This window comes from Acinonyx jubatus, chromosome C1 (assembly GCF_027475565.1).
Source record: "Acinonyx jubatus isolate Ajub_Pintada_27869175 chromosome C1, VMU_Ajub_asm_v1.0, whole genome shotgun sequence".
NCBI classification, from domain to species: Eukaryota; Metazoa; Chordata; class Mammalia; order Carnivora; family Felidae; genus Acinonyx; species Acinonyx jubatus.
The window spans coordinates 115,574,975-115,602,478 of NC_069381.1; the positions used below are offsets into that span (position 1 = coordinate 115,574,975).

Consider the following 27,504-nt stretch of genomic DNA (forward strand, 5'->3'; position numbering starts at 1 on the left):
GCCCAGCACCACCCGGGGCCCATTCTCCCATGCACAGTCCTTACGGTCAGGGAGGCTGACCCTCCCCAGACCACCAGGTGTCCATAACAGCACATGGTCTGGTCACGGTGACTGGCGCACAGGGCGCAGGGCGTCCAAGCCAGGACGAGGAGAAGATGCCCTGGACTTTTGCTAGAGTCACCTGGAAGGAGATACTTCTCTGTGAAAGCAGGCTGTCGGGCCCATGTACACCCGCAGCAGCTCCTGGCAGCCAGTGATTAGAAGATGCCTGCATGGTGACCGAGGGGAAAGCCAACCAAGAGCGTGCAGACTTTGTCCCAAAGACATCCCTGGAACCTCAAGTTCAGCTGGCTGTGGCTTCCCAGTTATGGAAGCTGAGAACTCCATGTAGCTTTGGAGGGTCTGAGTGGGTTTCTGTCACTTGCAATTGAGTGACTTGGTTTCCATCAGAGAAGAACCATCCTTTCAGGCCTAGGTCTTCCTAGATCCTCGTATATCGCAAATGTCCCTCTTGGGGTTCAGTTTAAGCTGGCTGCCCGTCCTCCACGGGCCCGAGGGGGAGCACAGGGTTGCGGAGAGGGGTTCCTGGGACTCTGGAGCCACAGGCTGGGACTCACTGAGGACAGGGTGAAGCCATGGGGTCGAGGGAGGGAAGACAGTGGAGGGAAGGAGGAAACCGGGGACTCTGGGCCAGGACAGCGAAGGTGGGAGGGTGCACCCGATGACTGCCACTCCTGCCACACAGCTGGGTATGCCCCCCCACCGCCCACCCCAGGAGCTGCAACCTGCCTGACACCCACCCTGTGCAGATGCTGTTCCGAAGGGGGCCTGGGACAGCGCTCACAGGTTGGGGACCCCAAGCGTGAGCTGGGAACACCACTGATTCGCTAAGGCCCACCCACCCTGGGCACCGCACCCCTGGCGCTGGCTTGGGTGCCCCAGATCTGCTTCTTACCAGACCTGTCGCACACTCACTGTGCGGCCTTGGCAAAACATTCCCCTCTTTGGGCCTCAGTGGGCCTCATGGCCCCTGAGGCTCCTCCCTCTCAGAAGCACAGAAAAATCTGGCCCTCTCCAGCCGAGGGCATCACCAAGCCCTGAGCCCCGGCCCTTCCCAGCAAAGCATTTGATTTCAAGCAGGACAGGGCCGGGCACCTCCCTGCCGCCCCCTGGGGCTCATCTCCCTGGAGAAGCAGGTGGGCCTGGTGGGGCACCCTGGCTCGCAGGCTGGCCATCTCTCCCAGCCCTGCCTGACCCCGGCAGCGCCTGCCGCTGCAGGGCCCACAATGCCTGCCACAATCAATTATTCAGAGTCCGAGGGAGGACGGGATCTGGTGATAAAGGACTGGAAGTTAGCTGGAGGCTGGTGCTCTTTCTAAAGTGATTTACTCAGCTCCCTCCAAACTCACACCCTTAATGTAATTATTTACTTTGTCATTAAACACCCTCCTTCCACTCCAATTATTTTTAGAGCTTCTGGAGCCTATAGAATTGGCTGGGGAGGCTGCTCATTGGCCAGGGGAGCTGGGTCCTCCCTGAGGGGCAGCATCGCTCACGCAGCCTGGGGACTCCTGGGGACTCACACTGGGGTTGCAGGCCTCACCCAGGCCTGCACCTGGTCATCCCTAACTTCCCCCCTCTCTTCTTCCCTCCCTCCCTTCCCTCCTCCTTCCTTGCTCCCTCCCTCCCTTCCTTTTTAAAACGGAGATATAATTCACATACCATAAAATTCACCCTTTGGAAGGATACAATTCAGTGGTTTTAACTATATCCACACGGTTGTGCAACCATCACCACAATCTAATTCCAGAACACATCATCACCCAAAAAGGAACTCCATATCCATTAGCAATCTCTCCCCGTTCCCTCCTCCCTTCTACTTTCCGCCTCTAGAGATTTGCCCACTCAGACAGCGACATAAACGGAGTCATACAATATGGGTCATCAAGGTTCGTACATGCTGAAGCACGAGTCAGTATTTCCTTCCTTTTTACAGCTGAATAATATTCCATACGCACGAGAATATACTACGTTTTGTTCATCCGTTAGCTAACGGACTTCTGGGTTATTTCCATTTGGGGGGCTTTTCTGAATCATGTCACTGTGAACATCAGTATACAGGTTTCGGTGCACTGTTTCCAGTTCTCTGGGGTCTGTCTACCTAAGAACGGATCACTGTCTCTCCAGCCCTCCTCTCCATCCCATCCTAGGCTCACAGCTGGGAAAGCTGGGGCCTGGAAGGTCAGCGCTGCTGCGGGAGGCTGGAAGGTTCCGCACTGCTCTGGCCGCTAATGATACAGCCAGGAGCTGCCCCCGGCCCGCTCAGGCAGGCGATGCCACTATCCTGTCGCCCATAAGCCAGACCCTCATGCCCCACACAGACGGCCAGATGAGCGTCATCACCCCCATTTTGCAGATGAGGCAAGGACAGCCCATGTTCATACGTGGGTGTGAACCCACGCCTGCCTGTCTCTAACTGAAGGTCCCCGTTGCTTTCCTTGTCCCCAACACGGCCAGGAGAGATGTGACCGGTGTGTAGACTCAGGGGTCCTACCTGTGTCCAGCCTCAGAACTTGCAGAGGTAGCAAAGTGCATGTTCGTCAGTCTGTACCTCCCTTTCTGACCTTTGTCCCGTGAGTCAGCCCCAGGTACCCCAATACCCTCAGGCTGTCACTGGGCAGAGGCCTGGCACCTGGTAACCCAGGTCACACAGGGGGATCTAGGACAACATGGGCCTCTGCACAAACTTGCAGGCAAGGTGACAGCTGAAGGGTCAATTTCAGGCACTTGGCTGGGGCGTGGTCTCCTGCCTTCACCACCATCACACCACGCAGGACCCCCCGGCTCTGCCGTGCATGAGGCTTCCCCCTGAATGTTCCTTCATTTCCAGAATGGCGGGAATTGAGGAAGGTGTAAAGTCTGTGCCTGATGTCCTCTGCCCAGCACCACCCAAAACCCAAACCCTCCTCTCAAATGTGACTACTCACACTGGGATAGAAATCAGACCCAGAAATGACCCTCCTCAGACCAGAGGCCTTGCTGCCCGGTGTGAGGGTTTCACACTTCCCAGTCCCCACAAATACAAGCTGATAATCCATGCGCACTAGGGAGCAGGGCCAGCCAGGACAGTCTCAGGGAAAGAGCCAAGGGCAGTTTCTCCAGACAGAGCCCCTCCAGCCTCCTCTTCCCTGCCTGTCCAAGAGGAAAGACCAGCTGAGCCTGCAGTGGGGTCCAAACAAGCCATGTGCACCCAGAGCCAGGCTGGATTGGGCCTCCAGCATCCACACATGGTTATGCAGCAGCCAGAGGACAGACTGGGGGCTCCTGAACATGATATCCCAGGGCTCCCCAGTCCCAAGACAGCAGCTTATGCTGGGGCTGAGGTGTGCAGGCAGTCTTTGCCCAAGGGGCTGACAGACCCACTCTCAGATCCCAGGACCTTTGCACATGCCGCTCCTTGGGCTAGAAGGCCAATATCCCCCTCGTACATCATGGGCAAGCTGCTACTCCCTGTGAAGATTCTGTTCACATACCTGTGTGTTCATTCACTCTCAAATGTTTATCGGATGCATATGTGCTACTCTCAGAAATAGTTCTAGAATAATCCTAATAACAGCAAAAACAATAATACTGAAAGCAACTATATGCAGAATGCCTACTATATGCCAGGTACTATCCAAGCAATTTATGCTGGTTATCTCTAATCCTGGCCCTCAAAAGGTAAGTGTGCTGTCCACTTCTAAGGTGAAGCCACTGGGGTTCAGATCAGCAAAGGATACACAACCGGGAAGCAATGGAGCAAGGATTCAAACCTCGTCTGTCCAAGCCTGAGCCTCGGCCCCTAGACCATGCCGGCCACCCGAGCTGGTGGTCCCATGCACCATTCCTTGTGGCTTGCCCTGAATCCCACCACACTTTGTAACACCACTTTGGTAACCTCTCCCCAACCATCTGATCTGAGAGTGCGGCTGACCCCCCCCTAGGGCCTCAGGGCAGAGAGGGCACGCGGCTGCAGGCAGCGGAGTTAGCAGGGCCCTACTCAGACATTAGAGACTTTCCAGGTCCCCCTCCTGAAATACTCTGATCACTCCATACATCAGGTAAGGGGCCACATCAGTGTTACAAGTGGGGGTGTCTGGTTTCTCCATAGGGCCACAGCCCCTGGGGAAAGGGACGATGGCCCCTCCTTCTTGGATGCCTCCCCCCACCTCACCCGTCCCTGCCCCCTCTGGTGTTGGCACAGGCTTCAGAAAGGGCAGCAGTCCATTTCCTTCTCAGTGAGCAGAGGTCACCAACTCACACGCACCAGCCAGAAACACACAGTGAGGGTCTGAAGTGGAAATGCGTGTGCGCCAGCCTCTACAACCCAGGGGGAGAGGCCAGGCGGTCCGTCAAGAAGGCCTCTAGAACACAGATGCATTGCTTTGCCCTCCTTTGCCCGTTAGTGCGCATTCGGAAGCTCCAACACGGCCACAGGACCTCGGCTCGCAAGGTCGAGTGGCCACATAACCACTAGGAGCCCCAGACGCTGCTGAGCCTCTCTTCTGAGCAGTCCTTCCCTCATCCCACTGTCTGTCCCCGCCATGCCTGGCTGCTGGACCCAGGGACCTCTTCCTGGACCCCTGTCTCCAGCCTCCGGCTGCAGGTAGTGCTTTTGAGCAGACACTGACAATCTGATGTGGCAGGGATCTGCCTTAAACCTCTGGGACTGGTTTCCTGAGGCCTGGGGGTGAGGGGACAGTCTAGACACCCCGCCTGTCACTGAAGCAGGAGCCCCTCTCAGGCCACCCCCTGAATACCCCAGCTTACAGCCACATGGGTCAGACGCTGATTCCCAAGCCCCTGCACTCCCAAGGGGTCGCTCAGCTGCCCTGCCACCCACCCTTTCCTCTTTTCGCCTGGTGAGACCTACACATCCTTACAGGCCCAGCTCCGATGCTGCCTCCCCAAGAAGCTTCCTGGGTGGGATGGGTCACATCTGCCCAGTGTCCCCATAGTGCTCTGTTCTCTGTCCCCTGATGCCTTCAGCTGGGTGCTCCTGGAGGGCAGAGGCAGAGTCTCTGCATCACCGCGTCTCTGACGGGTGTTCCGGAACCATCTGCGGGACGCACACACGCACTCAGGGAACCCAGAGGCACCCGGGCCGCTTCCGGAAGGCCACGGGTCCCCCTTCTCTTTCGGGTATCCCGCTTCCGCCCCAAACACCAGGCCTGACTTCATTATCTTCAAAATGTTCCCAAGATCAGAGGCAGGGAGACCTGGCCACAAACATAAAATAAATTATCCCCCCACACCAATGATAAATGGTTCTATTAGCAAACCAGATTGTTAAACTCCGATATAACAGAACGCAGGAAACTGGGGCCCATCCATTCTCCCTCTGGCGCATACTGAGTTGTAAATAGGTTATTTTGTGTGTAAATAACACATTAAAACACAGCATTAGCTGTGTCTTTTGATAGAGAGGAAATTGTTACAAATAAATAATTCCGGACAGGAATGTAAAATAAGCCAGATTTAATAGTGCATGCCTGGTGCAGCCGTGTTAAACATGACTAAAATGATAAACCCCAGAATATACTAATAGTAAACTATGCACTGACATCAAAGTAATGAGGCTGTATTTTTACCAAGCTTTAGAAATGCTAAAATTAGTTTTGACAGAACCAAACGTCAGAAAAATGTCTCCAACATAAACACCATCAATTCGGGAAGCCGGGGTTTGGGACAGGACCGGGGGGCAGGGCAGGGAGCAGCTGTGTCCCATCCCATCGGTGATTCCCGGTGAATCGATTTCCGGTCCCAGCGGTGTCACTAGATGAGTTTGTGCTTCGTGTCTCTGGACCTTGGCTTCCACGTGTCTAAAAGGAACAGATTTGAACTATATGATCTCTCAAGCTTCTCCCAGTTCTATAATCGGAAAGGACTTTGAAGCTTTCCCCAACTCTGCAATAGTTAAACACGCACAGTGAACCACAAGAGATGAGGCCACGTTTGCCAAGGGCCCAGGGGGGAAACAGGAGCCGGAGCCACCAGCGCGGCCCTCAGGCACTTTCCTTCTCTGTGAGCAGAGGTCACCAACTCACACGCGCCAGCCAGAAACACACAGGGCGGGTCTGAAGCGGAAATGCATGTGCGCCAGCCTCTACAACCCAGGGGGAGAGGCCAGGAGGTCCGTCCAGAAGGCTTCCAGAGCACAGGCCCTGCGCTGGGCCTCGAACGCTGACGTGAGATATGGCGGGGTGGCCATGTTGGGGCTAACAGGGGCATCTGCTCTGATGCTGGACGGCAGCTGTTTTGAGTGACGTTTAGAGCGGCCTTTAGAGGACGGGGTCCGGGATATGCCAAAGGAATGGGCATTCAGACTCATGTCACCAATGTTTACTTTGTCAGTGCCCAGGCCCTCTGATAGCCGCTCTGCAAACGCTCTCCCATTTCTCCTCGTCGGAGTCAGATGTGGTTACCATTATTACCCCCAACTGATGGCCTTGGGAAAAGCTAGCCGGCTTGCTCTAGACACACATCTGGCAGTGGGGAGCAGGAAACAGCCCAGGTCCTTCCTACCACACTCCACTGAGGGCCAGAAGAAGCCTCCAACCCTCCCCTCTGCCCCAGGGGCCCCGGCCCTCCGGCACAGCCCTGGCACACGAGACCTCACTGGCCAGGGCATCGTGAGTCGCTCAGAGCTCCCCGGAAAAAACCCCGGGCGGTCGGACTGCGTCCCCCTCCCTGGGTGGACAGAGCTGTCAGCGAGGACCGAGCTCTGCTCTTGGAAAAAGTCTGATGGGAACTGGCTGTTCCATGTGACTGGGCCATTAAAACAAGCTCAGCCGCAGCACCAACGGCCATCCTGAAAATCACTTAAATAAGAATAATTGCCCATTTAGTCACACCTGAGTGCATCCTCCAGCCCAAGGCGAAAGTGTGTGGTCCCCCGCAGAGCAGTTCGGGTAGGCTGGGAAGGCTGGGCCCGCTCGGCAAGTTCCAGAGGGCCTCAGGTGCGGGAGCCGGGGCCAAGGAGCAGGCCAGCCCAACTGACCCTGGTCTCCCAAGGGCCTTGGCGACCTGAGAGGGAGGAGGCCACAACAGCCGACCGGCACACACTTGGCATAACGTCGTCAGACGCCGCTCACTCGGCAACCGTTTGTCGGCCGTCTGCCTTGCTGGGCCGGGGGCCCAATGGTGACCAACCAATGCCCTGCCCGTAGGGCATCCTAGCGGGAGGGCAAGAGGCAGAGAGAGGGCAGAGACACCAGGGTCTCAGAGGTACTTATCAAGGACGGGGCTCCAGGTGACTTGGGTACATTTCCTCACCCTGGGCGCCTCAGCCAGAATGCTCACCACCTGATTCCTTTGCAGACTATGGTATTGGCGCAGCATTCCGGGACTGGCGGGGATGTGTCACCGCTGAGCAAAAACGTGCCTGGAAGCAACTTGCAAAGACGCCAACAGGGCCGGTGGACAAGATGAAGGGGTGGCCAGTGCAGTCGGAGGCACGGAGGCCCCCCCGCAGCAAGGAGCGATGTGCCGGGAGCCGCACGGTAACATGCAGGGCACAACGCTGCCCGCACTGACCGGCGGCACCCAGTTAGTGCCCCACCTCCGTGGATACACTCCATGCCTTGGGACCAACTGCATCCAAAGGCTTGGGAAGCCTGCTACACATACACATGCCCGGGGCCCCAGCCTGGGAGGTTCTGTTTCAGCAGGTCTGGAGTGTCCCGGGAATCCGCATTTATGATAGGTGTATCGCAGGATTCTGAGGCATGGCCAGTTTGGGCAACCTCTGGTCTGATCCCACCCTCCAGCGTACAGGGGAGAAGGCTGAGTTAGCAAGGCCAGGGACCCACTAAGGTCGTCTACCCAGGACAGCCTGTGATAGTGAAGCAAAGCAGGACAGAAACTCGGGCCTGATTTCCAGCCCAGGGCTCCCTCCACCACTCTCAAGCAGGAAGACAACAGAAATCTGGTCTTCCTACAACCTGTCCGGCCTCAACAAGTCAACTAGCAAGAGATGCCAGTGAAGGGGAGACTTTCTAAGTCAGGCGGAGCCTGCAGGCCTAGAAAAGGAAAGCCGGTGATAGTTAACAAGGCAGAGACTGAACCGGGATCTCCACAAAGAGCTAACTTAGCGCCTGGCATTTTATGTTGCTAACGGAAGTAATTCTCACAACACCGTGATGTGGGTGCCATTATTGTGTCCATTTTACAGACGAGCAAACTGAGACACAGACCTGCCCAAGGTGAGCAGAGCTGGGCCTTACCCAGGTGGTATGGCTGCAGAGTCTGAGCTGTTTCTTAAGGCTACGCCGTGCCACCTGTGAGGTACCCCGTGCCAGGCAAGTGTGAGCACATCGTGTCTCCCACAATGTTTGTTCAGCAGCTCCGCTATGTGACTCCCACTTTACACATGGAAAGTCACACTACGCCTCACGCAGCTAGAACACAGAGGGCCCTACAAGTGCACCAGAATCCCCACAGCTCGCTGGGCCCCACTCCCGGAACACTGCTCCGGGAGGCCTAGGGTGGGGTCCAACTCCCAGGGATGCTGATGCCGCTCGTGGGGAACCACAGTGGGGGGACCCTGGCCCAGCACACAGTGGGCACTCTGCAACAGTTAGGTGTTAGCCACTGTAGGCGCCTCGCAGAATTTCTAAAGCCCGTCTGGCTGTTTGACCTCAGGGACTTAGCAAAGCTCTCGGACCGAGACCCGGCTCCAAGGTTTATGGCTCCAGACTTTCCGATCGTCCCAGCCTGGAGGCCTGAAGTGGCTGGGTCCCTGGGGCTCAGCTGAGGCACACAGACAGGTCCAGAAATATTTTTGGAAAGAAAATCCACTGCCGAGGAGGAAAATGCGACAGCATTTGGGCAGTTTCGGCGTAAAGCAATGAAAAACATCTGAATCAAATTGCCTTTAAAATTACGCCATTTTAAAAATTAAAGGGGGAAAAAAGCTCTGGGCCAAAATGTGTTTTTTAAAGATTTATGGCCTCCAAAGTGTTAGCACCACAGCTAAAGTCGCCAGGAGAGGACCCGCCAGCCTCGGTTTCTGCCGTCTGCTCTCCGGAGCTGCTCCCGCCAGACAGGTGATTCACTGAAACCTTCCCCCAGTCTGACCACAGTGCTGCTTCCTCTCTGCTACTGCCCTGTTCCGTGGGCTCAGAGAGGTTGCAACTCTGAGTGGAAACGCCCAGCCCCCAGCACGTCCAGCCTCGTGGCACTCCAGGAGGTCAAGCAACAGAGGCCAGTCCAGCCACGTGACTTTTCGGGGCCCTCCGCAAATAAGTCACAGCCTCGAATCTCAAAGTCACAAAGAGCAGGTGCCGTTAGCCTCTTGGACAGATGTGTGACTTTCCGCAGCTGGGGCGGAGGCTGGACGATTACCACACGGTATCAGTGGGCTGGGCTTTAAGGCCCACGTCACCCACAAAGAATCTAAAATCACAATCTGAAAGCAAATACCAAAAAAAGGCCTCTCACCACGTGACAGGGAAAGAGCCGGAGCCTCCGATCCCGCCCTCTGTTATAGCAGCTGGTGGCCTTGGGCAAGTCCCTTCCCTGCCTCATCATTTTCTCTTTTATAAAATAGAGCCTTCAAGCGCTCAGGAAACAGACGTGCCTGCCACTCTAGCCTGGTACCCAGCAGCTCCGTGTGCTGGGAGAGGGTCAACAAGAGGCTGTGGTAGAAGACGGCGGGGGCAGGCGGCCCTGATGTGTAGCGTTTGCCCATTTTCCTCCCGCAACTCTTCCCGCTACGGCCAACTTTTAGTTACGAACTGAAGGTCGAGGACGGCAGGATTGGAAGATGTCTACACTCCACTCCCACAAGTTAGCAGCGGCTGGCTCCAGCACACCCCTGCTTTCAGAGGTAGTTACATTCGAATAGAAGGTTCTAAAAGGCTGACGGTCCCTAAGAACCACAGGGATGAGCTTCCCCTATGCATCGTCCATCACCCTGAGTCCCAACATCTGGACGGCCGTTGCTAACGGTACTTCCGGGGAGTCTAAAGTTGTGAGAGACGTAAGACAGAATTTGCATCCTGCTTTTTCTCGCTGTTGGAACGCAGTCACACCTCCCCACGTTACTGTAAAGTCTCCTGATGAACGTTTTCAGTGGCCACATAATGTTTTATTCAATAAACGTACCATAGTTTGATTAATCAATCTCCTATCATCGAACACACAAGCTTACTGTTTCGTGGCTTATTACACGGTGGTCCAGAGGATGGCTGAGTCTTGTCTGAGGATGTCAGGAGCCCTGTGGTGAGCAGCACAGGGACAGCCTACAAACTGGCAGGGCTGCAAGGTGTCCAGCTGGGGCGGGCAGCCTGTAGTCCAGGCCAGCTCCTGACCCTCGATCCCATCCCCTCGTCCCACCACCAATTCCAGGACCTTCACCCCCACCACTGGAATTGTATGGCTTTGGCTCTAAGAGGGAACACACCTGTAGGTAGAAAGATTTCATTTCCACATTATTTTTCCACGGTGAAAAGCTGGAAACAGCCTAAGTGTTCAAAGGCAGGAGATCGTCACGAGATCATGAAGACTTTGGGTGACATCTGCCAAATGTTATCCAAACGTCCACCTCACGACACAGACTGGGAAAACAAGGCCCAGAGAGGAAAATGACATGGCCCCCAGGGATGTGGTAATTAGGACCCAGGCCAGCCCCCTCTGGGCTGCACCACTGCGCCTCCCTCACCCTGTCCTTGGAACACAGCCTCAAAGTCCAGGGCACCCATTCCGTGATACCCCTGGCCTTGCCCCATGCAGGCTCCTGCCTGACTCTTGGAGGGCCCTCCCCCACAAACTGTGCACACAAGGCCACGGGGAGCAGGAGCAGTGAAGAGCCTCCCCAGGGTCAGCTGCACCTGACCGGAGACTCGTTGCAATGACAGGTCACAGCCAGCTCCGCTGGAACCGCATCAGCCAGGAGCTGCTCCGGGCTCAGGGAATGAGGGGATGGGGGCCTGCAGGAGTGGGTAGGGCCAGCATCCTAGGGGGCCGGTACAGGTGGGGTAGAGTAGGGTTGGATGCCTCCGAGGAACCACTGCACCCCAAGCTATCTGCCTGTTGCCCGTCCCCAAGCATCGAGATCCCCTCAGGCATCTGCCATTATTGCACATTGGTGACAATGAGGTCTGACGCTAGAGGGGCTTCCCCCCAATTCCATCTCAATCACTGTGTAATTACTGCTTAAGTCTGTTCTCTGCTACTATGGCATGGCCGTAAATCTTGCCATGTGGTAGTTCATGACCCACTCACACAGCTCAGGAGAAGTAGACCCAGACCGTGGGGAGAACAGAGGCCCCGGGGCAGGCCAGAGATGCACGGAGGCCCAGGCTTGCCAGGGCTCACTGAGGCCTCGGAGACCCATGGATCTGTCCCTTAGGCAGGGGGACAGCTTGAGCAGTCACCACGGAGTAGGGGAAGCCTGACCCCAGGGAAGGAACAGATCACATGCAGACACGGCCAGGCCCAGGACAAGCCAGCCCTGTGACCAGGCAGCCTGGCCTCCCAGCCAGCCAGACTCCTACCCTCAGCCTCCCCTCCTCTGCTGACACCACCCTGTTGGAGGGCAGGGTGTCCACCTGGGGCTTTGGCTCCTACCTCCACCCCAGCTGGTCGCACAAGAAGGGCCTGGACAGCCAGTCTCCAAGAGGGACAGGAGTCGAGGGGCATCACCCAGGTAGGGAGGCCAAAGGCTGGCCTCGGGTCTCCCCCTCCTGACTTGGGCCACACATCCTAATAACCATCTCCAACTTAGAATCATGAACAAAAATAAAACTAAATGTAGTAACCACACCCCGGAGGTCCTCTAGTTCACCTTTGGAACCACCAACTCCTTCCTCCCCGTCTGAGGGTCTCCCCGAGTCCCTGGGCTCCAGCCCCCAGCTATGCCCAGCGCGGGTCACGGACCAGGAGCACCAGCATCACCTGAGTTCTGGAGAGAAATGCAGAAACTCAGCCCTACCCGACTTGCTAAACTGGGCTCTGCACTTCAGCAAGCCGCCCCCCCACCCCCACCCCCGCCATGCGTGTGTGCATCAAAGTGTGAGAGGCACTGCCCGTGCCTGCACGACCACCCCGCGGAGGCAAATCTGTGCCTGAGCGGCAAGCAACAGGCCATGACTAAATGCACTTGAATAAAAAAGGGAAAGAGAAGAAATCTAAGACTCTCCACTCCTCCGAGACAGAAATAGTTTTGTGGCCTCCAGATGGACTGCGCGCACACAAGGGGAGGTCTCGCCTTCCCGCCAAACTTTCCCGACGGGATGCTGGCACGGACCAGTGGAAACCAGAGAGCATTTCTCTCCGGGGCAGTAAATGAGAGGCTGAGGCTTGTGGAGTTCTTCTGTTATAATTAAGTTGGCCAGAAATTCACCTAAGGATACTAAATTCTGTACCTGACCCTCTAATTACAGCCAGAGGGATCAGGAGACAATTACTTTCCAAAATAGTCCTTGGCAGGCCAGAGGCCCGAGGCCGTGTCTCTGGCACATCTCAAACGTGCCAACCGAACGCTCCCAGCGCCGCTCAGCAGACTGAGGGCGGCTGGATCCCCGAGAAACCTGCAGGCGAACGTCAAGGGGCCCGGGATCCCCGGGAGCAGGGGCGCCCTCCTCTTCGCCCCCCATAAACCCAGCATGCCTGCCTGGTGACATCGGCCACCGGCCTAATTAAATCCTAACGGGCTAATGAAAAACACCCCTGCCGCCCGCCGAGTGTGAAGAACACATAGTACCTCCTTGGGCAGCCACCGCTGCCGCGGCCGCCGTGGCCACCGCGAGAGCAGAGGCCTTCCTGCCCGGGTCGGGGAAAGCGACACCCTCCAGGCTCCCACTTTTGGCGTCTTTCTTCTCCGTGGCCGTGACTGAGGCGGACGTCTCCATCTTAGCCGCTCATGGTCCTGGGTGACAGCCCTTGAAAAAAAGACAAAGACGCTCAGCACCACTGACTGCCCCCAGACCCAGCCGGGAAACGCCGACCCAGATTCACGGCCGCCGCACGCTATGAAAGCTTAATTCTCTCATAATTGGGAAGGAGGGTTTAATTAATTTCGAGAATTATTAGTTCTGAGACTCATCTGGTCTTTTGAACGACCTCGCGGACAACAGCCGAGCGTCTGCATTGCCTTCGACCCCAGATTTTTAAAAATCTGGGCAGCAAGTTCTACTTGGAGAAATGAAGTCAGGGGCAATGACCGCCAACTGGGCATCACAGGAAAATGAAAACAGAGTAACAATTCCTGAGTGGTCCTCAAAGAAAAGCCCTCTTTAAAAAAAAATTTTTTTTTAAGTTTATTTATTCTTGAGAGAGAGAGAGAGAGTGCAAGCAGGGGAGGGGGAGAGAGAGGGGGAGACACAGAATCCGAAGCAGACTCCAGGCTCTGAGTTGTCAGCACAGAGCCCGATGTGGGGGCTCGAATTCACAAACCACGAGATCATGACCTGAGCCAAAGCCGGATGCTTAACCGATTGAGCCACCCAAGCGCCCCAGAAAAGCCTTCGCTTTTCCTGTTCCTTCCCTGCTCACCAGGATCCACCTCTCGTGTACTTGTGTATATGTGTATTCATTCATTCATTCACTCATTCATTCATTCATTCATTCAAACATTTTTTCACCATTTATGCACTAGCACATATTCAGTCAACATAGTTTTCAGCCCCTATTATGTATCAGGCATTCTGTCTGGTGCTGAAGGTACAGTCCACGGAGTTTACATTCTACCTGGCAGAGACATGGTATATGGGCCAGGGGGGCGGGGAGAGGTGGAATAAATGTATATTTAGCTTCAGTTAGTTAGAGGTAATGTCAATAAAGCAAGCAAAGTGGAAGGACAGAGCAGGGCAGAGGGGCAGAGGGCCTGCCGCCTTCGTCTCTGAGGTTGGAACGGGGTGCCACGTGAATCTGCCATGGAAGCCCACGGCAGCCAGAGGGCAGAGGCAGGAGCCACAAAGCTGGATGGGCAGAGGCTGGCTCGTCTGAGGAACAGCAAGGAGAGTGCAGGCTCTGGAAGGTTTTGAGCAGATGGGGTGTATAACAGGTCTCACGGGGTATCGGGGTCACTCTGCTGCCGTGTGAGAGCAGATCTGGGGGAAGGGGAACTACCAGAGAGGCCCAGGAAGACGTGATGGTGGTCTGAGATGGTGAATGGCGGGGATCACAGACTTTCCAGGGCTTGGACCGGGATGCAGGGCACAGGTAACGCTCCCTCTGCGGCTGAGTCCCGGGTCACAAGCAAGCCTTTCACTAATATGCCTCATCGCTGGCAGAAACTGCTAATCGAGCATTTGTTTCAAGTTACAGAATAGAGACACGAGCCAATCTTCTTAGAAGAAGAGGAGTAGTGTCACAGGTGGCTCAGATTTCTGGCTGACGACCTGGATGAATGAATGGCCGTGCCATTGGCTGGGATGGGGTCCCACTGGGTGAGAAGCTGGTTTGGGGCAGAGATCAGGAGCTCAGTCTGGGCCATGTTAAGTTGGAGTGCCTATTAAATCGCGCAGAGGCTGTTGGAAACACAAGTTCAGAGCTCGGGGGAGAGGTAGAAGCTGGAGGGAGGAATATGACAGCCACCGCGCAAGATCTCCGAGACAGAGGGCGGAAGCCAAGAAGAAAAGTTCCGGAAGAAAGTTCCAGAGCTGAAACATGGACATTCCAACATTTCCAGGAAAAGGAGAAGAAACCCGCCAAGGAGACTAAGCAGGAAGTGCCAGTGGGAGAAAGGAGGAAACGACCACCAGGGGAGCGTGGGGGGGCCGGAAGCCAAGGCAGGAGTGAAACAGCCTGAAGAGGGGGAACAATCAGCTCCCTCCTAAGCTACTGAGAGATGGGAGACAGTGAAGCCTGAGGGCTGACCCGTTTCGGTCGCACGTGGCGACCAGGGTCCCTGAGTGGAGGTAGGAAAAACAGAGGCACAAACAATTTCGTCAGGAAGCTTTGCCACAAAAGCCAAACATAACGCAACAACTGGAGAGTCTGGAGGTCCGCGGTTGCTGCGGCAGAAAGGAGGCGGGGCTGGTTCGCAGGCCGGTGGGAAGGGAATGTTCTGGTAGGGAGCCCGTGGGTCACAGCAGGGCAGAGACCAAAGGCAGTGGTCAGCTCCATCCCCGGGGGCCTCGAGGTTAGATCCACATCTTCAGGTCCAGAATTTCACCTTGTTAGATCCGCACAAAACTCTCGTGTCTAGGTGGAAAATGGGAAAAGCCCAGAACGACGGATGCGATGTATCAGAGACGGTCCACGGTCCTGCTGGCCTGCCGGGGGAAAACAACCCGCGTCCTGGACCGCCTGGTTTTGTCTGCACACACCGGCCTGTCCCGCTTCCTCAAACTTTCAAAACTCCCTGTCAAGAAAACCCAAGGCCGATGGGGGACAGAGAAATCTCCCTGCAGATTCTGGTGAGTTACGGGGTTTCCTTTGGCCCCGAGTCTATTTGTGTCATCTGGCTATGGGAACCGCTCACCGGCGACATACCCCGGCCCGCGCCCGCTCCACCTTCTCGGCCCCCTCAGCCCCGCCACCCGGCTGCACCAAACCCACATCTCACTGCATTCTTCCTCTGGCCAAGGCCGCGCTGAACCCCCGTGGCTTTTAGGTAAAGTCTTCCTGTAGACTCCCCTGCCCACATCTCCTTCCCACCCAGACAGGTGTGACTAGCCTAATCCTGTCCACCACCAGGCCCCCCGCTCAAACCATGCCACCCACCCGCAGTCCTTCGCCCTTTCTCTGCGGACCCCTACTCTTCCTTCAAGATGCCACTCGGATATCAGCTCCTCTGGGAAGCCCCCCAACTCCTCCCCAGTTCCAGTCACTTCTGCTTCGGGATTTCTGCACCAACCCAGCACCCTTAGGTTGTAATCATCACCTCCAGGTCAAGCTGACACAGAGCAAACGCTCAGAAACGCCTGGCAGAGAAAATGGACCTTTGTGGCAGGAAACCACAGCTCTTTGAAATGCAAGTGGTTTTGTGAACAGCCTGGGTTTTCCTCCCCAGAAGCTCAGGTAAAGGAATATTTAGGCCCAACGTTGAAACACACCTTGAATTTGGAAGTAAGGACAAAAATAACAATAACAGCTGGAACAACAAAACTTTAATAAGCATTTACCGTGTGCCAAACACCTTACGGGAGGGATCTCATTTAATCCTCACATTTTACATAGGAAGAAACCAACGCTCAGAGAAGTTGAGTAACTGGCTCTAAGACGCACGGTTAGAGGCGGCCGTGCCAGGCCTTGAGCCCAGGCTGTCTGGCCCCAAAGCTGTACTCTCAAGCACCACAGTGAGCTGTCCCTTGCGTAAGGATGCAACAGGGCTAAGGGATTTACCCCGGAATCCCCTGGAAGGCATAAGGTAACCGTTGAGCCCTTTGGGTATGGGGAGCACTGTGCCAGGAGCCCAGGGGACCCAAGAAGCAAGTTTTGGCGTGGCTCCCGCCCTAGTCATATATCCAAGGTAGTGACACCGGTGGATAGAGACCACCAGTCAAGGGTGGGCCAAAGCTGAGGCTCTTTCGGGGCTGTGTGCAAACACCGCGACTGGGCTATGTGCCTGTCTGCTGGAGCCGTCCAGGGTAGGCGGTCGTACATTCATTCGCTAACCCTTTACTCAACACTTCTTCACTGATGACCAGCTTCATGCCTCACCTGCACTAGGCTGGGAGCTGGCGAGGCCCTGCACGACCCCTAAATGAATTAGGTGTCCTTGCCCAGGGATTGGATACTCCCCCAACGTGTCACGGTCGTGACCTGCTACACCCCCACCTGGCTTCCTGCTTGACTGTGACCTCGTCCAGGGCACGGCTGGGCCTTGCATCCCTAGGTCCCCGCTGAGCAGATACTCAGAACCCTTGCCGATGGGTAAGGTGGGCACAGGGAGCCAGGCCTGCGTCTGGAGGGCATGGGGCTCAGTGGACCAGAAACCAGCGGAGGACTCCGGGAGCCCACGGCGTCGGCGCATGAGACCAAACCCCAGCCCCAGCCCCAGTGCCGGGCTGGCAGACCCCCGAGGCATGGATCCAACCCTATCCGAATGCAGATGGGGAGACTGAGGCCAACAAGTCAGAACCTTCGGACTTTAGCGTCAGAGATCTCAAGAAAAGAAGGAGGCTCAAGAAGGGACGGTGTCAATTTGCTAAGGGACACGAGGAGACTAGAAGAGGAGCAGAAGACTGCGGGTTTTCTTGGAGACCAGCAGCTGTAGCTCCCTGACGCCAGCCTCCTGCCCTGTTCCGCTGGCAGAGTGGGTGTCACCAACCCAGTGCTTACAGAGGAGGAAGTGAGCCCCCCGGGGCCACTTTCCACGGAGGGAAGAGGGCCAGGGCCCCGGACAGTATTGCCGCGTGAAGCCTCAGGGTGTGGCCAGCACAGGACCAGGGTGAACAGCGCGCAGGAGGAAGGGGTATTTATTGAGATTCCCACTCTCCAGACTGCCTTCTGTGGCCCAGGAACAGATGTGCACACAGAAGCCCTGGGGTTCCACGGATGCCCACGGGGGACCGACCCAGCCAGGGGGAGCGCAGACAGTGCCCCCCCCCCCCCCCCGTGCCACGGGCATGGTCTTTGGCACATCAGCCACTGCCCTCTGCTTCCCTCCCCTCCCAGGAGAGGAAGGCCGTAGACAGAGCCAAGAGGCTGCGTAAATCACGGGAATTAGTGGGATTAGCACAATTTCTGGGTAAACACCAGGCGCCCAGGGTCCCAGGCAGCCACTTTCACTCCCTGAAGCTCCTCCGAGCCTTGTCAACAAGCTCACCTGGGCCCCCAGAGGCCATCTGGGGACAGCAGCGGGGGGCCGGGAGGGGGGGCGTCCCACACCTCAGCTGGGGGGGGGGGGTGCCACGGTCTGTGCCGAAATCCCACGGGCCCCACCAAAGGCTCCACAACAGAAGGGGCTGGGAGCACAGCACTCACCAGGGGGAGGAGGAGAGGCAACACCCCCACTGCACCTGGGGAAGTCACAGTGCTCTAGCGTGTTCGAACAACTCCCCAGAGGACATGTAACCACACTGCCCAGGTTCTGCTAAGGGAAAGGGACGTGCTGGACCCGAGGCCAGGAGGAGCCCCTTTGCACTAGTCACCTGCCCTCGAGGGCCTCGGCACCTCCCGGGGGTCCTGGCATCCCCGAGAAGCCCTGCAGGCATCCCTGGACCCTCTCCCCGAGACTCTGATTCCACAGGTCCCGGCAGAAGGTCAGGGACAAAATATGACATTCTGTAAAAAGTTCCATGGGTATTTGTGATGCACACACGGGTTTAGAGAAACCTTCATGGGGGTGCCACTTAGAAGGTGGCTTCCAGATCATTTACAAATTATTCCAAATAATTTACAAGTTCCAGTTAATGCAAGGCTGCATGACCCCGAGGGAAAAAATACATTTTACCTCTGCTAACTTGGAAGTGGAAGTTGGTGTCCCTCAGGCACGGGCACGGACGAGCCACAGTGCCTCTGAGCCTGCCACCAGCACACGTCACAGATGTGTTCATGCCATGGCACAGAGCATCACCTGTGCTCACCACAGCTTAAGGTCACCATTAGACCCCAGTGACATTGCAGCCTGAGCTGGCAAGGGAGCCCACGCATGACTATAGCACAGACGTGGCGCCTTTAACATTTGGTTATTGCTTTCAATAGCATCGGTTTCTCCCGTAACCCACCCCATGTGTTTTTATTCTCTGCATTTTATTCTCTGTGTTCTATGTTTTTACTCTATGCATCCTCATTCCGAGGAGGGGTCCACGGCACAGAAGAGGTTAAGAACTCTCAGGGAAAGGACTAGCTTGAAGAATAAATTAATAATCAGAGCAGAATGAGCGAATCACTCCGAAACCTGCAATCCCAGACACCCTCCCACCACCTGGCTGCTTTGAACTCCTCTAACGAGTGAGTCACAGGAATTAGAGCGTCTTCCCCAGGCGAAATCAATCTCCAGGAGAGAGATGAAACCTCGCCTCCCAGCCCTCGCAGCCACCTCGGGGCCGTGGGGTTCTCACCTCCTCTGATCTCAGCCATGCCGCGTGTGCACCCAGACCCCACACGCGGGGACACGCAAGGGCACACGCAGCAACCACGACCACATGCACAGCCACACGCGTGCACAAGCACCCGGTCACACGTGCACAGATGATCCCATACCACACACACACACATTCACACACACAGCCACACGCAGCACACACAGTTACATGCAGAGACACACAGACCCACACACACAAATACACCGGAGATAATAAGTACCTGCCCTGCCTTGATCGGACTTATTTTTAAGATCAAATGAGATAAAACAGGTGAAATTTCCCGAAGTGAAAGACGCACTTTCAGTGCAGCAAAGATTAAAGATAACGATAATTACAAGCTTGTTATGACTCAAAAGAGACCGGCAGACTCCCTCGCCCCAGTTGTGGCCCCAAGGTCCTGAGGCCGCGTCCTGTATCCGCCCCGAGTGACCGAGAACCAGCCATTGGCTCTCCTATCACTTGGGCACTGCCATCTGGACCCAGGGAGTGCCAGTCCAAGACCACAGGGCACAGGCCAGCCACACAACTGACTCTCCAGGTGGGAGGCATGAGGATGTGTGCGTCCTCGCAGCCCCACTGCCTTACCTGGGCCCAAGCTGACACTTACTCCCCGCCCCCCCCCCATCTTGTAGGGGAAGAGGGAGTGGGTGGGGTGAGCATTCCCCAGGACTATACCAAGCCGGGAACCCCCTGCTTGCCCTTCACAGCAGGAGATAAAATAATCCTATTTTGAAACAGGTATGCATTTTATTCTCCCAGCATGAGATGTGCGTAGGCTTGGACCAGTGCAGTCCACATCAGCTGTGTGTCTTTGGCGGTGTTACTTCCCCTCTCTGAGCCTCCGTTTCCTCCCCTGGAACACGGCGTCTCCTTCCTACCTCCCAGGGTGGTTGAGAGGACAGTCAACCTTCCCAGGATGGTTGTTAACACAAGTGACAGCAGCAGCCCCACAAACACTGGGTCCCCAGTGGGGGCTGGCCAGGCAGGGGAACCTCTGCAGGCAGGCACTCGTCTCCAAGAAGACATCACCTGCCTGCAGTGGCCCAGGGTGGCAGCTGGGGCTTCTGCGTACTTGCACCTGCCTGTAGGACCTCAGGCCTAAGCTGCATCTGCTTCTGACTTCTCTGACCACCTGCCTTGTCTCTGCATGTGGGCTCAGAGCCTCTGCGACACAGCTCCACTGGGACCCAGCAAACAGCAAACCATCTCTAACAAAACCCAGACGAGGAGCTCCAGGCCTGGGTTCAGGCAGGGCTGGAGATGTGACTGACTTCCCACCACCAGAGGGGGTGGGGGAAGACACAGCCATGCCCTGCCTGTCCCCTGGCTCCTCCCTCTTCCGGTTACTTGGGGAGGACCACACACTCCTGCCTGGGCTGGCCCCCTGGTTCCATCCTGGCCGGCGGTGCCCACAGGCCCCTGGGGGAGAGCAATCTTGGAAGGGGAAATCAGAGCCTGCAGGAGATCCCTGGGACCCTGGCCTGGTCAGATATGGGATAAGAGGCCAGACCATGGGGTCCCAGCTCCCTGAGCCCGTGGACAGTGAGAGGTCGTACAGTCCCTCCCAAGGTGATCGGGAACCTCGCACGTATCAATGCGCGCAGGGTGCCGGCACGCGGTAGCTGCTCCTTACCAGGCACAGACACCTGTCTCCACGTGCGTGTGGCACATACTGTCCAGCCTGCTGCTGGGTGCACTGTGGGGACAGCAAAAGAGGACACAACTGGAAAAAAAAAAGCGTTCTTCTAGAACCCCTGCCCTCCCCACGGATACACCATGTGGGGCTCTCGCTACTTACTATGCGGCACAGAGGAAGAAGAGTCCCTCAAACTGCTCCATCATTCCTTGGTCCCCTGCTCTGCCCAGCAGCGTCCCACCTACTAGGAGCCACATTACCGGAGAAAGGAAAGATCAGAAGCTTCCAGCACCTGTAGGTGCCCACACGAGGAGAGCTCCTCTTGTCGCGTGATCACAGTGCCAGCCACCGTAACCCTTGAGGGGCCGATATGATCCTTGCTTTACAATGAAACCGAGGCCCAGAGAGGGTGAGCAACCTGCCCAAAGTCACAGAGTTAACACGTAGCAGCACTGCTGTTCCAATGCAGGCCCGTTGGATTCTGAAGGCCACACGTTTTTTTACTCCAACCAAATCTGCTGAGTGTGTCGATGCCCGCCACGTGCAAGGAACATCACAGAGGGGTCAAAAGGCACAAAGCAGTGTATAGAGTTCACCGAAGGCTAAGCCGGTTTGTGCCAAATGCCAAGTAAGTAGCAGAGACTTTCAGGCCGGAGAAGCTCAGGGCTACTGCCTGGGGACGTCAGAGGGGGCTTACAGATGACCACAGATCTGCCTTGTGGCTTCAAGACAGGGAATGAAAGGTCTTGACCTTGGCCTGCAGAGGGGAGAGGGAAGGGCACTCCAGGGGCAGGGAATGAATGGCCTGGGCATGTGCTCTGGGCACACTGTGGGCAGAGAGGAAAAAGAAAGGGGAGCATTCTCACAGGGAGAGAGGAGCAAGGGACAGACCAGGTCGAGGGGGAGCTGCAGGCCCTGACAGGGTCTCTGGGAAGGGCAGGCCAGAGGGAGACAGGTTTAGGAAGAATGCACTTCCTTGCTTCCTGGGTCTCAAACCCACTTCGGCCATGCAACAGGGCCAGCCCGGCTCCCACCAACCATCCCAGCTGCTTCCAGAGGCTTCAGACTAGAGGCCCGAAAAGCTGGGGGATGGGGGCAAAACCCTCACCCTCCCATCATGGCCAGGGTGGGGCACCAGGCAAACATCACTCTCCTAGAGGGTGCACCTGCTTCTTTATCACTCCTCGAACGGATTTTTCCAAGTACGAAAGCTCCCTAATTTGCCCAGCCCCTGGGCTCGATGGCTTTCAGGAAAACAGATAATTAACCCTAATTCACTGACTTGCTGGGCCAGAACGGCAGCCAGGGAGGGCCCTGATGGGAAATGCAGGCCCCTGCCGGGGCGGCCAGCCTCAGATAAGGAGAGATGGGTATCAGATCTGGAGCTGGGCAAGAGGCTTTTTTTTTTTTCCTGGGAAGATACGGGTAAGAGCTACTTCGTGATTGACACTTCAGATGGCATCGAAATGGCCTTTCGCTTGCATTTGGGATTTTTCCCTCAAAGTACCAGGTCATGTCCATGCCCCCTGGCCTTGTATCATCCCCATGCTGTCCTGCCCAGAACATTCTTTCCTCTCTGCTCTACACAAGGAAGCCGTGCTGTAAAACCCAGGAAGCCTGCCCTAATGGACTCCCACCCAGGGTCCTGCTCAGACCCGACCAACCTCCCCGTGCTGCTTCTGAAACTTTCACAACACTCCCCGCTCATAGCCGCTGCAGGCACGTGCAGAGGGAGCACGCTGAGCGAGGACTCTGGAGAAAACTGACCACATTAGAATCCCAGCTCCACATCGACCTACGGACAAGAACATACTTCTCACTGAGCCTCAGTTTTCCCATCTGTGTAATGGGGGTGACACAGCACCTCCCTCAAGGTAAGGATCAGAAGCACATACTTCTCACTGAGCCTCAGTTTTCCCATCTGTGTAATGGGGGTGACACAGCACCTCCCTCAAGGTAAGGATCAGAAGCACATGCGTGCCCCAGCTCAAACGAACGTTCGCTGCAGTATCGTGTCAGCCCAGGCAAGCCTGCCCGCCTGCGGCAGGAAGACCCATCCCGGGCCGGGCTGGGGGGCCAACCTACCCACAGGAGGGGCTGTCAGGGACTGGACGAGGCGGCCCTGTCACAGCCCCTTCCTCTCTCTTCCTCTACACACCCAAGTGCCTGTGCCTCTGGGGTCTCACGTGCAAGCTCTCAGGTTGGCACCTTTGTGTAATGTGCCATCCTGCTTGACTGCAAAGGCCTATGGTCCGTCCCCTTCCTCTGTGTCGAAGTCCACCTCCATGGAGAGCAGCAGAAGCTCCGGAGGACCGGGGTCTCTCTCTCACCCCCGCCCCCCCGCCCCCAACCAGCACAGCGCCAGCAGAGGCAAGCTCCCAACTTGGCTCCCGTGAGGAGGCCGCCGTCTGCGAGGCGGACAAGGGGCCCGCTGTGCGGCCGCCCCGCCAGACCCAGATATTTTAACAGCTGCATTGTGTGTTTCTGAGGCGCAATTCCTGAGCGGGGAAGAAAAACAAGCTTCGCCTCTGCCCCAAGGAGGGAAAACAGACTGCCCCGGGCAGGCTGCAGGCAGGGGAGAAGGGCTCCGCGGGGGCCCAGGGCTGCAGAGGGCATGACCGGGAACAGGCCTGACACACAGCAGCTGCGGGCAGCAAGGCCCCCCGTGTGGACCCCCTTCGCCCAAGACTTGGGGAGGGAAGGCAGGGACAGAGGCCCAGCAAGTGGAGTAAATCCCCCGAAGGAAGCTCTGAGAAGGGAAAAGAGAACCGGAAAGGCAGGAGGGGGGTGCCTACAGGATAAGGTACAAATCCCCACCAAGGCCCCACCTTGGGATTTACCCACCTGCAATACTATTTCCCCAGAGCCTCTCCTGCTGAGCCCCCCCCACCACCACCACCTAGGTTAGGGGTCAGTCCTAACTCACGCCCTCTGAGGTCCAGTTCCCATATTGCTGTGTTTTAAGTACCTGTTTCCACGTCTGTTTCCCCTTTACGCTCACCCCAGATGCAGATGCATCAACGTTTGATCCTGACTCAACGCACAAATGCTCCCTGGCACGGAGGCCTGCGGGACTCCCCTCCCCTCCCCTCTCTTGGCTTCCCCCCAGGCCTCCATCCCCACAGGGTCAGGGCTGCGCCGGGGACCCATCAGCACTCTGGGGATGACGGGCGGGGAGCCAGGTGGAAGACGAGCAGAGGCTGGCTCAGGTCAGGGGCAGGTGCTGGAATCAACTCGTAATGTCTGCGGACGCCAGCACTGCCGGGAAAGTCTTCAGGGCAAAACTGCTTCGGGCATGTGAATGCACTCCTTTCCTTAAAGTATAAACTCCTTGAGCTTTTTGGCTTTCAGCTGGGAGGGGGCGAAGGTGCAACTGTCTTCGGTCGCCCTGAATCTGAGTTCATTCAACACTAGCACTTCCACCAGGCCGTCTCCCTTCAACCGCAACGAGATCCAAGTCATATACCTGAGGCGCACTGGTGGAGAGGTCAGTGCCGGGTCTGCCCTGGTCCCAAAGATCGGCCCCCTGGGTCTGTCTCCAAAAAAAGGGGTGGAGATGCCATCGCCAAGGCAACTGGTGACTGGAAGGGTCTACAGATTACGGTGAAACTGACCATTCAGAACAGACAGCCCCAGATTGAAGTGGCACCTTCCTGCCTCTGCCCTGATTATCAAAGCCCTCAAGGAACCACCAAGAGACAGAAAGGAGCAGAAAAACAGTAAGCACTGGTGGAAATATCACTTTTGATGAGAGCGTCGACATTGCCCAACAGATGCGGCACCGATCTTTAGCCGGAGAACTCTCTGGAACCATTAAAGAGATCCCGGGGACTGCCCAGTCCGTGGGCTGCAATGCTGATGGCCGCCACCCTCATGACATCATAGATGACATCAATAGTGATGCGGTGAATGCCCAGCTAGTGAACAATAACAACAGCAGAAAATATCTCAATGAAGGATCATTCGGCAACCAATGGAAACAAACAAACGAAATAAACTAAGCTCCTTGAGCACAAAGACTTTGCTCCACATAGTGTGTAGCCCCCAAGTCGATAAATTACTGCACACCTACTGTGTGTGGGCACACACCATTCTCAAGGCAAGTACAAAATCAAGTGTTTTCTGCTTAAAGGGTGCTACGTGAGTCGTCACGCACTCAGAGGCGCTATTTTCTCCAAGTGGAATTGTAGGCCAGGGAGTGGCGTTTTGGGGTCAGAGACGTGGTGTGGGTGGCTTTTCCACATCCTTCCAGTCATCACCCAGATCACAGCCTCTAGAGGATCGGGGGACTCAGGCCTTCACCCAGATCAGGGGGCGAATCTCACTTCTTCAAACACCTTGACATAAGTGACCCAAGTCACAAGGCTGTCCTGAGGAGGGGACTGGGCAGTGATGGACCCCCACCGGCGGTTCTGGGCTGGCTTTAGGGAAAGGAAGCTGTTTGTTCACTGCTGCCCCTTGGAGCTTAGGGATGGGCTCTGGGGTTTGCTGAGTTGGTTCAGAGTGAAAAGAACCTACATCTGGGGTCCCTGGTGGCTCAGTCAGTTGAGCGTCCGACTCTTGATTTCAGCTCAGGTCATGATCCCAGGGTCGTGGTGCCCTGTGTTGGGCTCTGTGCTAAGCATGGGGCCTGTTTGGGATTCTCTCTCTCCCTCTCTCAAAATAACTAAATAAACATTAAAAAGAAAGAAACAAGGGCGCCTGGGTGGCCCAGTCGGTTGACCATCCGACTTCAGCTCAGGTCATCATCTCACAGTCCGTGAGTTCGAGCCCCGCATCGGGCTGTGTGCTGACAGCTCGGAGCCTGGAGCCTCCTTCAGATTCTGTGTCTCCCTCTCTCTCTGCCCCTCCCCTGCTCATGCTCTGTCTCTCTCTGTCTCAAAAATAAATAAAAGCATTAAAAAAAAAATTTAAAAAAAAGAAAAGAAACAAAGAAACAAAGAACCTCCATCTGATTTCTGTGCTTCAGCCCTACCAAAGACCAGTGAGATTATGAGGCCGCCTGGCAGGGACCCACACCAGGGCCAAAACCACCTCTTTCGAACCCCATCAGCCTTCTCCCTCTGGCGCCAAGAATGGCCTCCAGATTTCACCCCATCCAGCCCCCTGCCCAGACAGCTCAGATACAGAGCAGCGCCCTGCCAATGATGGAAACGAGTTGTCCCCGAGCTCCTAACCAGTTTATTCCTCAGCCAGCTGGTCTCAGCTACCGTTATCACCCTCCCAGCCCCAACCACCACCCCCACCCCGACCCGCTGTGCGACCCTGGGTTAGTATCCCCCCATCTCTGGGCTCAGTACGCCACCTATGAGAGGGGCAGGCTGGACCCCCAGGGAGTGCGTGTCACAGCTCAACTGGGTGGAAAAAGGAATCCTGGCACGTGGGGAGCACAGACAGGCTCCACGCGAATGGGCCCAAGCCACCTGCATCCATGAACCAGCAACCCCACGGCGGAACGCCAACAATCTCTGAGGCTGGAGGTCACCTGCCCACAGATGGTGCCGGGCCAAGAGGCGGGGAGCAGGGTGGCGGGTAGGAAGGCTAGCTGCAGATTCAGGGTAGCTACTGTGCCTCTCAAGGCTCCGGCGAGAACCAGGCGGGTGGGTGGCCTGGCATCCCTGGTTCGGGCTGTGCAGCACACCGCTCTGACTTGCCCGGCCACGGCCCTCCCCACACCTCCCAGGCAATGTCCTCACTCAGCTCTTCTGTACCTCTTCCAGGCTCAGCCAGTGGCTTTCCTGGGCTTTGCCAGGAACCGACGGCCAGCACCACCCTGGCGAGTGAAGCCAACAGGAACAGCCTGCCTTTGGCTGGCATCTTCGTGCCAGAGGTGGAAGGAGGGCATCCCAGGCCCACCTGCCAAGCTGCCCCTTCAGCCCTGCCGGGCCCCAGCCTCTCCCAGGCTTTGCTCTCCCACTTTCACTCCCAGGAGCCCACCAGCTCTCGCACACCCTTCTCGTCTCCTGGCGGTCACACATCCCAGCCTAAATCAGGTGTCTGGGCCCCCGGGATCGGTGACCTAACATCCACTCCAGCCCCGTGTAGGTCAGCCGCAGCCTGAGTGCCTGTCCACTTAGGGAGGCCGGGGAAATTCCAAGGGCTCCATGACTCGGCACGGGCGTGAGGTTCTTCATGCGGGTGGTGCATGTTCCCGGGGACCTACCAGATGTGACACATCGGGCTGTGTCCTTGACTACAGAGGTGAATTAAACACAGTGCTATTCTCCCACAGTCCCCAGCCCAAGCAGGGAGACAGTCATCAAGGGAACTGGATAGTGATAATACAGAATAAGCTTCCTGGTAGAGAGAGAAACTCAAGGGGCCCTAGGGAGCGTTGGCTAGCCCGAGGGAAGTCAGGGAAGGCTTCCTGGAGGAAGGAGTGAATCCACATTTTCGAAGGGAGGGCAAGTCAGGTCTGGAATGGTCTACTAAAGCAGAGGGGGCTGCAGCAGATAGAGGACAGTGGTCTGGGTGTTGAGCAGCAGGCAGGGTGAGCACTCACCCTTGGTGGCTCCCACTGCCTATGGGAGAATGCCCAAACTTCCCATCAGGCACGTCACGGCACGCAAAACCTCAGCCCTCCCTGCCTCCTCGGCCTCATTTCCATCAACGCAGACCTCACCCCTTACACGACCCCGGAAATCTGTGACCCCCAGACACTGCTTGTCAGGCCTCTGTGCTCATGCTCTTCCCCCAAAACACACATCCCTGCCTCCTCTGCCTGATTAACTCCTGCTTATACCTTTTTTTTTTTTTTTAATGTTTATTTATTTTTAGAGGGAGAGAGACAGAGTGCGAGCAGGGCAGGGGCAGAGAGAGAGGGAGACACAGAATCAGAAGCAGGCTCCA

At 56.3% G+C, this 27,504-nt stretch overlaps 1 protein-coding gene and 1 pseudogene across 3 annotated transcripts in view; one reads left to right on the forward strand and one right to left on the reverse strand.

Moving 5' to 3' along the window:
* GLI2 (GLI family zinc finger 2) overlaps window positions 1–27,504 on the reverse strand; it is a 256,148-nt gene that overhangs the window by 173,237 nt on the left and 55,407 nt on the right. For 2 of the 3 annotated variants that reach the window (XM_027056004.2, XM_053214887.1), the window contains exon 2: window positions 12,746–12,923. In XM_027056004.2, coding sequence (XP_026911805.2) covers window positions 12,746–12,893 — 148 coding nt within the window. In that variant the 5' untranslated portion in view covers window positions 12,894–12,923. Of the gene's footprint in view, window positions 1–12,745; window positions 12,924–27,504 lie in introns of those variants that run through there. The other variant, XM_053214889.1, reaches the window with a different exon arrangement.
* Window positions 15,229–25,118, forward strand: LOC128311837 (60S ribosomal protein L12-like; annotated as a pseudogene).